This window comes from Asterias rubens, chromosome 21 (assembly GCF_902459465.1).
Source record: "Asterias rubens chromosome 21, eAstRub1.3, whole genome shotgun sequence".
Taxonomy (NCBI): Eukaryota; Metazoa; Echinodermata; class Asteroidea; order Forcipulatida; family Asteriidae; genus Asterias; species Asterias rubens.
In genome coordinates this window covers 409147-423003 of record NC_047082.1, presented here as the reverse complement: position 1 = coordinate 423003, position 13857 = coordinate 409147, and the positions used below count along the sequence as shown (strand labels likewise).

The window sequence follows — 13857 nt, the reverse complement described above, 5'->3', positions numbered from 1 at the left end:
AATATGAAGTGAAACTATTAGCCTAAAAGAACTGATATAAACAAAAGTATTATTTCTTTTTTTTTTTTGGGGGGGGGTTCAAAATAGTCCGCGAGTGTTTTTTTGTTTGTTCAAAGACTACCATAAATTGTACAGCAAATCCATGGAGAGAACGGTACATTTTTAGCAAACCCAAAGCTTTAGCGATGACCATTCAATCATTCTTTGAGATTATTTCATTCGTAAATATTAGTCTTCTTGTCAGTCGACACTCGCTCTAAAAGTTACAGGTGCTTTCAATAAAAGCCATGGACGCTCTTTAAGTCTTCCCATAGGAAGGTCACAATTCTCATAATCTTTTTTTTTATGAGTTGTGTCTATCAACACTAGAAAAGAAGGCTGGATTATTGCGTTTTCAATTGGAACCGCAATGTAGGTCATACTTGACCCAGTCCATACCTTTTCGCTGAAATAACTGACATAGGCCTTAAAACACAGGGGTCAATTTCATAGAGCTGCTTAGCATAAGTAGTTAAGCACAACAAAATCATGCTCACCAGAACAACTTAGTTACCAGCCAAACGATGGTACATTGTGACCGGTAGGCCTACCTTGCTCTTAAGCCAAGTTGTTAAGCAATATTATTTTCAGCCTTTAGCTGCAGCTCTATGAAATTGGGCCCAGTGTAGTTTTTATTAAAGTGTAAAGAGGGTGTTTGTATAAAGTCTACAGGTCTCGGAGGTTAGTAGGCCTATATCTCTGAGACCTGGCAATTAAAGAACTTTTAGAGTTTAAAGCATAACACAAGTTTTGTTAAGGTTTCAAATTCCTTCATCCATCCCCATGTCAAGAAACAGATCCGTTACTAAAATGTGAGACCTGGTAAAACAACTTTCAGAAACTAATACGAAAGTGTAAGGCCGCTAGTGTGAACTCTGCATGATGTGCTTACTGTACGTGTGTGCGCGCCCGAAGTCCGTCTCAGGGGGTGTGGGGGGGGGGGGGGGGGGGGGCGGACTTCCGAAAGGTAGTTCAAAAAAATCAGTGAGAGCGCCACCAAGCGATGGAATTTTGTAGAAAAATATATATTTCACTGGTAACCCAACACAATGTATTGAGATAGCTCGCGAAACAAGATGGTACCAGCGGTTCACCGGTTCCTTTGTACAGATTGTTGAAAACAACTTGCCGAAATTCTTAAAAAATTGCAAAATGACGCGCATCCAGTAATTCAAGACTCTTTCAGATAACTTCTGGATAATCGTAAGAATTATGATATTGTAAAATTTTGAATGGATTTCTTCGATTTATGTTTATTTTGGAATGTTCCCGAGTTGTCCGTATTTTGGGCAAATTTGTTGCATGTGTTACTTATTCACTATTGGCCTGTACAGTAATGTTAAATAATACTCGCCACGAAAAGCGTTTTGTTTGTTTTATAGCAGAATCTAAAGAATGTTGTTTCAGCTACAATAATTGATCCTTACTAATAGATGATTTGAAAAATCATTGGAAACTGTGAATTAAAATTTAAAATAAGTTGAAATTAAATTTGCAAGCTGAATCGTCGGATAACTTTCCGTATGGAGCTAGTATTACTACTATGGCGCCCCCACTTTTTCACCCATTTTTACAAAAAGGGATATCGCATTGAGGTAAACGAGATACTATATAATTCATATCGAATGAAAAAGTTGTGGCACCATAAAGAAAATTTTTCGTTGAACATGCTGAATTATTTATAAATAAAAAAAAATAAAAAAAATAAAAAAAGTTCAAATTCAGATTCAGAAATTATCAAAAAAACATGATACATTTTGGCAGTATATTTTGATTTTTTTGGGTACTGTGGATGTAGATTAATACTGTAGTGTTGATGGTAAACATTCTTAAACGCTATGTAGTGTAGTGCACCTGCAACACTTGGCACCGCACATAAGCAGCTATCCTTGGCGTTTATATCCTGACTGAAGGACTATGCCAAGTATCGAAGTAGAAGTAGAAGTAGAAGTAGCCCCTCCTGGCCCTAGTTGATTTTGCTGAAATGTGCCCCCTTTTCCTTTCGGCCATTCATCCTTATTTAGCAAAATCAACCAGATCGATTGCAATAATGTCTACTTTTTTGTCAGACACTTTGGGACTTTATTTCTCTATATAAAAATCATTGGAATCACAAAACAGAGAAAGAAATACTCACTTAACTGTGAAGTGAGACACAATTAAAATAGTGTTTTGATTGCGCACAATGTTGCAATGCGTTTGAAAATGGGCAATGATGTGGAACACTCCATCCGGGCTTCTAAAGACTTTGAAATATCGCTGATTCTTAATCCTTAATAATTTTATGTGTAAATTGCTCAGTGCTTTGTAACAATTATTATTTCCACCGATGAATTATCTTTTTGCATCATTTTATCTTTCATTTTTTATCTTACAAAAAAAGCTGACAGTTTTTTGCTGTTTTGTCAACAACAATAGATAGTGTACCAGTAGCCCCACTTATGTAGCTAATGTATCTTAATCCTTGGCCACAGCGTGTCACATCCGGACCCAGTTTTTTATTATTAAGCTTAGCTATTGGATATTAAAGGCGCTTTCCCTTTTGGTTGGCGGATTAATCCAGCTTAATATTTTAAGAGGCCATAGCCACACAAGTGGGGCTTTGTATTCAACTAAAACTTTCACAGTTGACTTTAATAATTGTATCTTACATGATAACTTGAGACCATTCTATCATCTTTTTACAGTGACAAAAACAAAGTACAAATGTATGACCCTATTTTTTAACATGATATTTCTGTTTAACTCGCAGCATTAGAAGAAAGAGGGAAGATGAAGTCACCTCCAACAACGCTGGTTTTGACCTGTACTGGGAACGTTGCTGATGAAGACCTGGAAGACAGACTCGCAAAGATAACAGCTGCCCTCAAGGATCTCTCAGAGACTGGTAAGTCTAGTAAACACTGCCCTCTATCATTGAATAATCGGGGCTTGTTGAGCTGCCAACTCTCCCTGATTTGAAGTTCATGAAAATAAAGCAATCTTTCATGTTCTGCAGGCCTGGGATTTTACCTTTGAAAGGGCAAGGCAATTTCATTTTGCAAAGGGCACTCCCATTAGAAAATCTTCAAGTCAATGGGAAAATTTTTGAAGGGGCACCAAGGTCAAGACCAGGGGCAACAGAGTCCATGGCTTCCGTGGCATGCGTGTAATTCCATCCCAAAATAATCTACACAGTGTCACATTTGAACTGTTAGTTTTTTTCTTATCGTTTTATGGGTAGTTTTCCTACCTGACAGAGTGTTAATATTTTTACCAGACTCATTACCAGAAAACATTTAGACTCAACTGGTTAAACTAAATTTGAGGTGACAATGATATATTTTTTTTAATCCAAGACCACGGGAATTGTCCGGTCATAACTTAACTGACCCAAAGTCAACGCTGGCCTTGGGCAGTCCGTTGTAACTTTCAAGATCTGAATAACTGTTAATTTTTATTTCACCGCATGGTTTTATTTTCATTTTTAATTTTAAGCCAAAATCGATTAAAAGATTCATTTTAATTTTGGTAGTTTAACCCCCCTGCAATCAGTCTGATGCTTGAGACAACCAATAATACTTCACTATGCCACGACCGCGATATTTTGCCTAACAGATTAGAGCCATATCTACTTAATGTGTTTCATTTTTCAAGTCCTGCTCTAGTCAAGCTTTCTTCCTTAAAACTTTTTTACCAGAATGTTGCTTGCCTTTTTGTGTTTAAAATGTCATAGTCTACCTCCATTTAATGTAGTTATCTGATTACTTATTTGTTTTCTTCAGATAATGATGCTGTGAACCTCTCCAAGGTGGAGCCATGGAACAGTGTCCGTGTCACCTTCAATATCCCACCCGAAGCTGCAGCACGTCTACGAGAGCTTGCTCAACGAGGGGACCCCAATCTCCACAAGCTAGGTATTCTATCTGTGCAGGTGGAAAATGGCGAGGCTATTTCCCTGCCTCCTGCTCCAGCAAACGAAGCACAGCGCAGCCTGTTTTCTCCGCTGCCCTCAATACCCTCGAGTACACCCCAACTTGCTCTTGGTACCCCAATCGTTCCCCCGTCTCCTTCGCCCGTGATGGCATCTCCTCTGAATCCGTCATCGACTGCAACTCCTGCAACCATGGTCGCTGGGCTCTCAATAGGTTCTGGAGGTGGATTAAATTTCCCAATGCCTGGTGTCAATCTTCAGCAGGTTACCAGACCACCTCTCCAAGGGTTACCAGGCCCAGGCCCTGGGTCGTTGTTTCCTCAACAAGGTGCTGGAAACCTCTGGAATGCCATGAATGCCCCTCAGCAACGCCCTATCCAACCACCACCTGCTAGTTTCTGGAACCAGATTCCCCAGTTTTTCCCCCAGGTCAACATGGCACAGCCAAATCAGCAGCAGAACGTGCAAGCTCAAACAGCTCCTACTCTGCCGACTCTGCCAACCCCACAACAAGCAAAAGCTCCAGTCAAAAAGAGGCGCAAACGCACAAAGAAAGCAAACATCCAGCCTCCTGAACTAGCGGTAGCAGCAGGACAGCCCCTTCTACCCCTACCCCCTCATCTACAGTCCCTACCTCCCACCACGACTCCAGATAACATTGACAGCTTCAACACCAGTAAACCATCCAATCTGATCCTTCCACCAAGCTTAATTGACAATCCCATCAGTCCAAATTCACCTCCGTCTTCATCGACGGCAACAAGTGTCATGTCTGCTGCATCTGTAGCAGTAACATCAACAGTGCCATGTACACAGTTTTCATTCACTGAGGTACCCATGACAAGGGGACTTGTCACAAGCCCGCATACCCAACAAATGCAGCTTCTACAGAAGAAAACAGACGTTGCACTGACGAGCCCACTCTTGGTAAATCTTCTTCAGAGTGACATCTCATCGAAACAGTTTCCTCTGGCGAATACTTCGGGAGGTAAAACAACCGGGACTATTACCCCAACAACCGGTCAACTTGGACCTTTCAGCCAAGAGACATTGATGGCAACTCCTCCAACTACAGCACTGAGTACAAGTTCTCCATTTACAATCGGAAATAGTGTCGGCACTCTGGGGACTCCAAACATTCCGAATAATATTCCCCCGTTTTTGACGTCGCAGGGAAACATTTTGAGTCAGATATCCACGTCGGGTCAATTCACGCCCACTAATCCTATGTTGCAGGCGAACATTGGACATCTCTCTCAGGAGCAAATCCAATTTCAACTCAATCAGTTGACATCTGCTGGGCAGTTCACACAAGCCCAAATGCAGCATGGTCAGTTTATGCAGGGTCACATATCACAGAGTCCAATGATGCCGGGTCAAAATCCAATGCAACCAAACATGCAAACTTTTCCGATGCCTGGTGGGCACCATTCATCGAATCCCTCCTTTGCTCCCCAGATGTCCCACATTCAACTCCCTAATGTCAGGATGTCCATCGGCCCGATATCAAATACAGAACAGATTCCTCAAAATCAGATCAGACCAGGTTTTATGCACCCTGGACAAATGCCTCGAAACCAAGTTCCGATAGAGTCTATTCAGTTGCAACAAAACAACTTGCCAATAACTCAGTCTAACATTCAACCTAATCGGCAGCTCGAAATGATCCCTAGTACCATGTCAGTGAACCAAATGGACCCTTGGAGTGTTGCTTCTACTTTTAGCTCATCAACTGACCTAGAAAAGCAGCGGATACTAATGGAGCTTCAATCCAAGAAACCAAAAGAATCTATTCCTAGTTGGAATGGGAGTGACAAGCCAGCTGGACCTCCAAAGCCGAAGGTCGAATTGAATCCTGCATTTGATGAAGAAGCTGCTTTACGTGGTATGACAGAGGCAGAAAGAGACACCATGGCAGCTGCTGCAGTCATTGCCAGGGAAGCCAAGGAGGCTGCTGATGCTAAGAACGATAAACAATCTCCCAGCAAAGATGTCTTACCTTCAAAGCCTGAACCCCAACTGAAGGACCAAGCTGTAAAAACAGTAACTTCATCGACCACTTCAGGATCATTCACAGAAAGTAGCGGGTTGTCAACTCAACGGCCCAAATCGGTTCCCAGTGCCAATATTGCTTCTCCAGTTACAAGCCTCTCAGAAGGGCAGTTTGACCTTTTGAAGGCTGGTCAGTTATCATCTAGAGTTGGACCGCAGACAGCACCATCAAGCACTGAGAGGAGATTGTCAAATTCGCCCGTTCGTTTGTCTCCTCCGAAGATGCCTGAAAACATAAAGCAGAGGAGGACTCCCCCATCATCAGCCACCAGGCCAATCCCCCATCAGCAAGGCCATTATGGACCCATCTCAGGAGGGTCGCCAACATCTATGTCATCTAGCATTGCAGGACTACAAACCTTGACGTCTAGAACCTTTGCTCCAGCAGCCCAGCCCTCCATCAGGGATATGGCATTAACGAGAAACAATCCAGAGCACAATACGCTTAGTCAGTTCCTGAGTAGTGTTACTCCACCCTCGGAGATACTACAGATGGCACCGTTGTTCCGCAGCGCTAAGCAGCAGGAAACAACTCCAAAACCCATGCTAGGGGTTGCACCTAGCTCCACTGCTCCCCAGAGTGACTGGCTTTCTTTACCATCTGTAGAAGGTCAGAAGCCTCTGCTACCTTTACCTTCTCAAATAGGAGCACGGACACCAATGCATCCAGCAGAATTTAGCGCTGCTACAGAGAGAATGCTAGGGAGCATGCTTGACACACACAAATCTAATATCAGTGATATTGAGCGCCCACCAAATCAACCAAGAGTCATCACAACAGAGGGCATCAAATTTATGCACCAATTAGTTGGAAGAGCTACACCATCAAATACCACTAATCAAGGCCCTGCTAAGGATTCATCTACCCTTAAAGACATCCCACAGGAGCAAGAACAAGCTGGGTCTGCAAAACAAGATGATAAATCACAACTCAAGGCACTGTTGAATGAGATTGGTAACCCGGAAAAATGTCCAGTAGGGGCAAAGCTCCAGGTAGCCAGTACAAATGTTGCAGATGACAAAAATGTTGAGAAGTTCCAACTATCTACAACACCAACGTCAAGGGATTCTGGTCTAGATGTTAGGCAGCCATCATCCACGCCTCCATCTGCTTCACATCATGCAGAATCATGGCTTGGTATTCCAAATCAAGGCACTCCTTTTCCCCAAGTATCTCGCACTAAAGTCGATACTGTACCACAACCTAGTAACATCACCTCCATGTACATACCGCCTTCTATCATTGGTAATCAGCAGCAACGAGCGATGTTTAGCCGACCTTCTACTGAACAGCAGCTTGGAACAAGCTCTACAACTGCTTCTACAGCGGCAACATTTGAAACCTCTCACCTTGGAAGTTTGTCGCCATTTTCTGGTCTGGTAGGTGACGGAAGCAAGAGCGGACCGTTTAAAAATTTTAAAGAATTCGATCAGACTTCTCCACCTGTGTATCATGGTCAGCCTCAGGCTCAACCGAGGGAAACCTTAAGTAGTATTGAACAGAAAGAAGCTCAATTCAGCCACAGTGTCGAGGGTTCAGCAACTAATTTCCCAGGTCTGAAGCTAGCCATGCCATCCCAGCATCAACTCCAGACTCACTCATTTCCTACGCATTTACCCACAAAATCCCATATACCTCAGCAACCATCAATGCAGGAGACACCGATGACAGTATTGGAAAGAGCTCCTGAAATTTTACTGTCACCCACTACGCTTTCAACAGCATCAAAAGAGTTGTTAGAGAGCCTAGCAGCCCATGGCACAGTCTCAGCATTACATCCTGCTCCAGAATCATTGCCTGATGTTGGTGGCAGCCACGGTCCAGGCTCGGAGCAAATAACTCAGATGTTTCAAGGACCTACTTCTTCAAAATCTGAAGCAGAAACATGTACTGAAATACCTAACAGTTCACCACCTGACGTAGCACCTGCAATGATCAACAGTAACTCAACAACAGAACAAACAATGCCTGGCACTACTCCCAATGCATGTAGCTCTGCTTCTGTGACACCTACATCATCAACGCCCGATCCACAATCTGATTTAGAGCATCCAGCTGGCAAACCAGGAATCACATCTCAAGCAGTTATTACAACAGCAGAATCGAGTGTGGCATCGATCCTGCCAGCAATACCCACAGTTGCTGTTTCAAGTGCGAGTGTGTCTGCATTCACACCCGTCCAGCAATCGAGTGATCTTAGTGACATGAAACAGATGTCCTTGATGCCACTTTCACAGCTGGTAGCAGCTACTCACGGGCCTCTGCAAAGTCACCTAAGCAGCCAGCCTAAAGCAATTGTCCCCATCACTCAATCATTACCATCATTATCCCAGCCTCCTGTAAGTCGGCAGTCCACAGTGAACCTGCAAGAAAATACTGTGCTCACAGGTGAGAAAGAGCAAAACACTCTTCTATCTCAAGTTCCCAAGCCTGCCCTGCAGACTGAGAATCCGAGAGTAGAGCCCCCAAGCTATCAGCAGTCATACCCAACACCAAAGTTGTCCGAGAAAATGTCAAAATCGAGTCAAGATGAGGTGCAACGGGTTGATCCAGAATCTCCATCAATAGGTGTTGTTGGTGAAGCAGACATTAATTCACAGCATGTGTATGGAAAGCCTTCAGGAGAAAAGCGAGTATCACAACTACGGCTGTCGCCCAAGGCAGGATCAGGCATTGGTCACCAACAAGGCCCTCAAACTCAAACGACAACCACATCACCCGTAAAGCCTTCAATTTACACTTCAGCATCGAGCACCTTAGCACAAGCCCAATCAATTATGGTCAAGACAGCAGCAATGTCTAGGGCCTCTGGAATCATGAAGGCAACAGAACAGATGTCAAGACCTGTGCGATCAAGAACTCCACCAAGAGCATCTCTGTCGACACTTCCCCCGACCACCTGTAATAATGACTCCTCACTTGGGAGTGCTAGTGCCTTGTTGAGCTCCATTGCCAAGTCAGCATGGACAGTCACGACTGCAATGGCGTCGGCGGCAAAAGCCAAGGTCGTTCCAACCCCAAAGGCAACTGATAAAAACCTTATCCGTATGAGAAGATCCCCAGAGACACTCCCTCCAGCTGGTAAAATGGCAACAGGAGAAAGAGGATCATCTAGCCATGACACTGCTGGTCTGCATGCTCGGCAAACACCAAATTCACCCGCATTTAAGAACATCCCCAAGACCCCAACTGATTCCTCTGCTGATCAAATGCAGCTGATGATGAAAAACGTAGAGGGAAGCCCAGGGTCAAGCCGAGTCCAAATTGATGCACCTAATGTTACACAAAGAGATTTGCAATTCAGCTCTGCAGTTACAAAACAAACCTTTGCTGTTAAAGCCACGACAAGTGATACTGTACACCCAACCAAGTCGTTGACTCACAGCTTCTCAAATAGAATAGAGAGTGAGAGTGTACCAACTACCCAGACATCGCCAGTACCACCTCACCATATTGCGAGCCCTCTATCATCAAGTTTCTCAACGGCAAACCCTGTCTCTCATCCGATAATTACAACCGCGACAGAATCTCAGCTCACGACCAGGTTGAAATCAACAAAATCATTCATCGATTTCACAGAAACAACACCCTTTGCCTTAGCGCAGCAGGCACAGCAGCAGGCTCCCCCACTTACAGAGACACTCGACGGGGGAAAACTAAACCTTTCGCCAGCCGAGTCTTTCACGTTTGGAGAATGGCAACTGAGCACCCTTGAAAAGAGATCTCCATCTGATGACCAGAAATCTCATGAAAAAATCAGTTTGCTGGGACAACCCAATAAGAGCCCTGCCTTTGTTTCAAACACTACAACAGTGGCTCCCGAGGAGCAAGCACACATTTCCCCGAAGGCTGTAAGCCCAAGAGGAAAATCACCTATTGCGGATACCAGTGCTCCTATTGTACCGTGCAGCACCACAGAAGGAGACTTAAGATTAGTAACTCCAGCAGCTGAGATTGATACACCCGGAAGTGATCAGGTTAATGACAAATCAAACCAGGATGAAGGTTCCAAGGAGACAGATCAGAGTGTTGGAGTCAAATCAGTTGATCAGGAGTCTGCGATCACATTGCCGGCAACCTCAACACAATCACCAGAGGATGAGGGAGCATTGATCTCCTCTGAGGCAGTTTCTCCGAGCAAACCGGAGCTTCAAACCGGACCTGATCCCTCAACCCTTGCCGTGACCAGCATGATGTCTTCGATCCCAACTCGGGCATCATCATCATCTCCTGAGCCCCGTAAGAGACCCTTATCTGAAAGCGTCGAGGAGCACCCTGCAAAGAAAACTAAAGAAAGCTCATCCCCTATCAAGGATAGTGCACAAAATTTAACAGGCCCTACTCAACAAGTCGATGAAAGCATCTCATATGAGTCTGTAGTCACACCTGCAGTAACAGGTGGAACATTATTGGAAAAAGACTTGGAGACTGAGTCTATAAAGATGCCGCCGAACACTGTAGAGGTGACTCCTGATGTTGTTAAAGTGCCTGAACTAAACAAACTCTCTGAGGATAAACAAGAAGCAGAGGTACCTGTCGGTGGTGAAGCATCGACAGGAATTGAAGCTGTAGTTTCTGCAGTAGCAACAACTGATGAAGCTGTTAAGTCATGCGAGGGGATTATGGAAAACCGCGTTGAAGAGACTCCAAAGTCCAGTTCGCAAGAAGAACCTAATAAATCTTGTGAGGTGGGTACATCCTTGGACACGGATATACCTTCGGACTCGTTGCTCTTAAACAAACCAGATCAAATCACAATCCTTGTCGAAGAAGTCGTACAAAAAGATCCTGAAAGTGAAGAGTTGCTTGACAAAATCTCCTCGAAAAGCGTGTCTGATGAGCCGGCGAAAGGAGAGGTCTTGGGGACAGACAAACTTGAGGTTCCATCTGCCAAGAGCCCTGACGAAGAGCCCTGCCACTCTGGGGCTGCAACGAACCTCTCAGAAAAGGAGCAAAGCAAGGAGGGTGGGACGAAGCAAGGGAAAGATTCAGAAGGAGAGTTTGAACCTCGAAGGACAAGGCACACCTCAGAAGAAGTTCCTGGTATGTCATTGAGGAGTCTACGGAGCGGACGGCGTTCTCCAGCGGAGCAGCTGTCTCGAGGGAAGGACAGAGAGAAAGAAGAGTCACCTCCAACGACGAGGGGACGAGGACAGAAGGATCGAGACATGGCGGGGGACGTTGATTCTGACGGCTCATCCAGGAAACGAAGCACTCGCTCCTCAGGAAGAGGTATGCCCAAAGGTTTGGAAAACTCTTTCAGTCTTATTTAATAAGTTTATAATTTTGTTTTTATATTGGATAATAATCAATTTGCAAATTGGCTTTTTAAAGGAATTAGTAATACTTATGGTGTTTTTTTCTTTGAATCTCAGGTTTTGCTTTGCATGTTCTTGTGCAGTTTGAAATCATCACAACAGTTTTTGAGTAACCTCAAATATTTGAGCCCTTATGGTCTACATGGATAGATGCATAACGTGTTTTTTAAATTGTTTAATTATTTTTATTTAGCATCTGTGATTTTTCAAACCTGTTCTCAATAACAATTTGGCAAAGAGGTCTTTATAGATCTTAAATTTGCATCGGGGATTACATGTGTTTGGTTTTACCCATACACCGATTGGTGTTAGCACTCTTCTCAGTACTTTCCCGAGTTTTGTAAAAAATATCCACAGGCATATTACTCAGGTGGGATTCGAACCCACGACGATTGCCACTCTAGAGTAGATGTCTTACCAAAAAGTTTTACAAGTCCTGTCTTTCAGAACCTTATATTGCATTTGTACGGGTGAAACAAAGCGCATCATGGTAGCTGCCTGTCTCAACACGCTACACACTGATGTCTGCGCGGATTAAAACGACAACCGTCCGGCTTTCAGCGACAAAAATATTGAGGAAAATTCAACTTTGTTCCGGGTGTTAAAAAACAACTGCCAATTTAAAGACATGATCCAACATGAAGTGGGTGAATATGTTTAATGCCATGCATGCTGTACTTAACTTTTATTACATCGTTTTGACGTGAGGTTAGAAGGTTGTAAGTTTGTCCACTTTCAAAAGGACTCTATCTTTTGGAAAATTAGTGCACCACTAAATGGACTGCACACCTTTGGTAATTGTCAAAGACCAGTATTCTCACATCCCAGCATATGCATAAAATAACAAATTTGTTAAAATTTGGATTCAATGGGGCAAGAAAATAGTGAAAGAAAGAACACCATTGCATTAATTTGGGTGCTTCCAGATGCCTAAAAAAGGTTTATATATTATATTAATATTAATATTTGAGTGAGAAATTACCTTTCTTAAAAAATATGTTGCTTCAGAGAGAGCCGTTTTGAATAGTTAGCAAAAGTGTCCAGTGCCTTTAACAAGAAAGGAGTGTGTAGGAAAACATCAACTTTCAAATCATAGTTTGGTTGAGTGCAACATTTTAAAGAGCATATTGACTGATTGTTGTTGGTCTGGGGCCAGTTGGTGATTTGTGCGGTGAGGTTCGTGTCTTACCAAAGCGGAAAATCATGAGGCCTTAGACTATTCTTGTTACTTTTATCATTTCAGATATGTATTACGGCCCCGTACCATCCTACAAAAGGCGAAAGATGAACCAGAAGTAGAGTGTTGTCTACACAAGTTGCTCTCGTCTTCAATCTGGTGTCCAATCGCCAGGTCTATTTCCTGACCTCCTGGATTCTATCACTGCTGGGTATTGTTATAGAAGGTAACAGCATTGGTAACAGTTTTTATACGCAGGGTCCAATTTCATAAAGCTGTTAAGTAGAAAACTCTGCCTAGCAAATTTCTTAGCCGAGCAAAAAATGTGTTTGGCACCAGTTGTTGAAATGTTAACTTTATGGCATTTTGGCTGGTGACCAGTTTCTGCTTAGCAAGTATTTCTTTTTTTCTTAGCAAGTTTTATGCATACAGGCTTGATGGTATTGGGTCTAGGTAACCAGAATGTAAAGATTTCAGCATAATGTACAAAGCATTTGAAAAGTTCAAACGCTAATTTCTAAAACTGGATTAGGTTCCAACGAGCATACGAGGACGGGAACGAATGTCAATGCTCCTGTGTATTTTAGTATTATTTTTTTATATGAATTAAGCGGTTGGAGCCGTGTGCATTATATTTGTAAGGTTCTAGGTTGCAATTGTCACAGATTAACCCCATGGTTTACACGGTTGACCCTTTAGACAACATAACGGCCAGAAACAGCTTGGAGACTCGTTCTTAAAAGGCACTGAACACTATTAGTAACTACTGAAAACATATGTCAGCATAAAAACTTACTTGGTAACGAGTAATTTAGGGTTGATGATAGTATAAAACAGCAATGTGAGAAACGGCTCCCTCTGAAGTAGCGTAGTTTTTGAGAAAGAGGTAATCCCTCACTCAAACATTAAAAGACTTCAGCTGAAGCCTTTTATTATGCATCTGAAAGCATACAAAGGTGTGCAACAAGGGTGTTTTTTCTTCCATTATTCTCTTGCAATGCGATGACCAATTGGGATACACCAAGTGAAAATACTGGTCTTCGACAGTTACCAAATGTGTCCAGTGCCTTTAAAGTTCATTAAAGGATTTCTTTTCCTTTTTGAGAAAGACTCTGCTAGGATTATAGCAATTACCACTGGGAGTATTTATACCACATGTTATTTTGGGTTGGTATTAAGCAGTTTGCAATAGCAATTTCTTTTTGTCTGTTTAATTTTGTTGCGCTGCAGGCCTGGAATGACATCTTTTAGAGGGCAAGGCCATTTTCCTTTTGGAGCACTTCCAAATATGACGCAATTGCCCCTGTTTAAATCCAGGTCTGCTGCTTCTTCAATATATGCATGGCAAAAATAGCAA

At 43.0% G+C, this 13857-nt stretch overlaps 1 protein-coding gene across 2 annotated transcripts; it reads left to right on the top strand.

Moving 5' to 3' along the window:
• Nucleotides 1-1035: 1035 nt before the first annotated feature.
• Nucleotides 1036-13311, top strand: LOC117304388 (mucin-17-like). Of its 2 annotated transcripts, none has more exons than XM_033788811.1 (4): nucleotides 1036-1242; nucleotides 2792-2926; nucleotides 3804-11237; nucleotides 12567-13311. In XM_033788811.1, exons 2-4 carry the CDS (start codon nucleotides 2812-2814, stop codon nucleotides 12620-12622), a joined length of 7605 nt encoding a protein of 2534 aa, XP_033644702.1. In that variant the 5' UTR covers nucleotides 1036-1242; nucleotides 2792-2811; the 3' UTR covers nucleotides 12623-13311. The 2 variants fall into 2 exon arrangements, with proteins under 2 accessions (XP_033644702.1, XP_033644701.1); XM_033788810.1 differs by having other exon boundaries at nucleotides 3804-11249.
• Nucleotides 13312-13857: the final 546 nt, after the last annotated feature.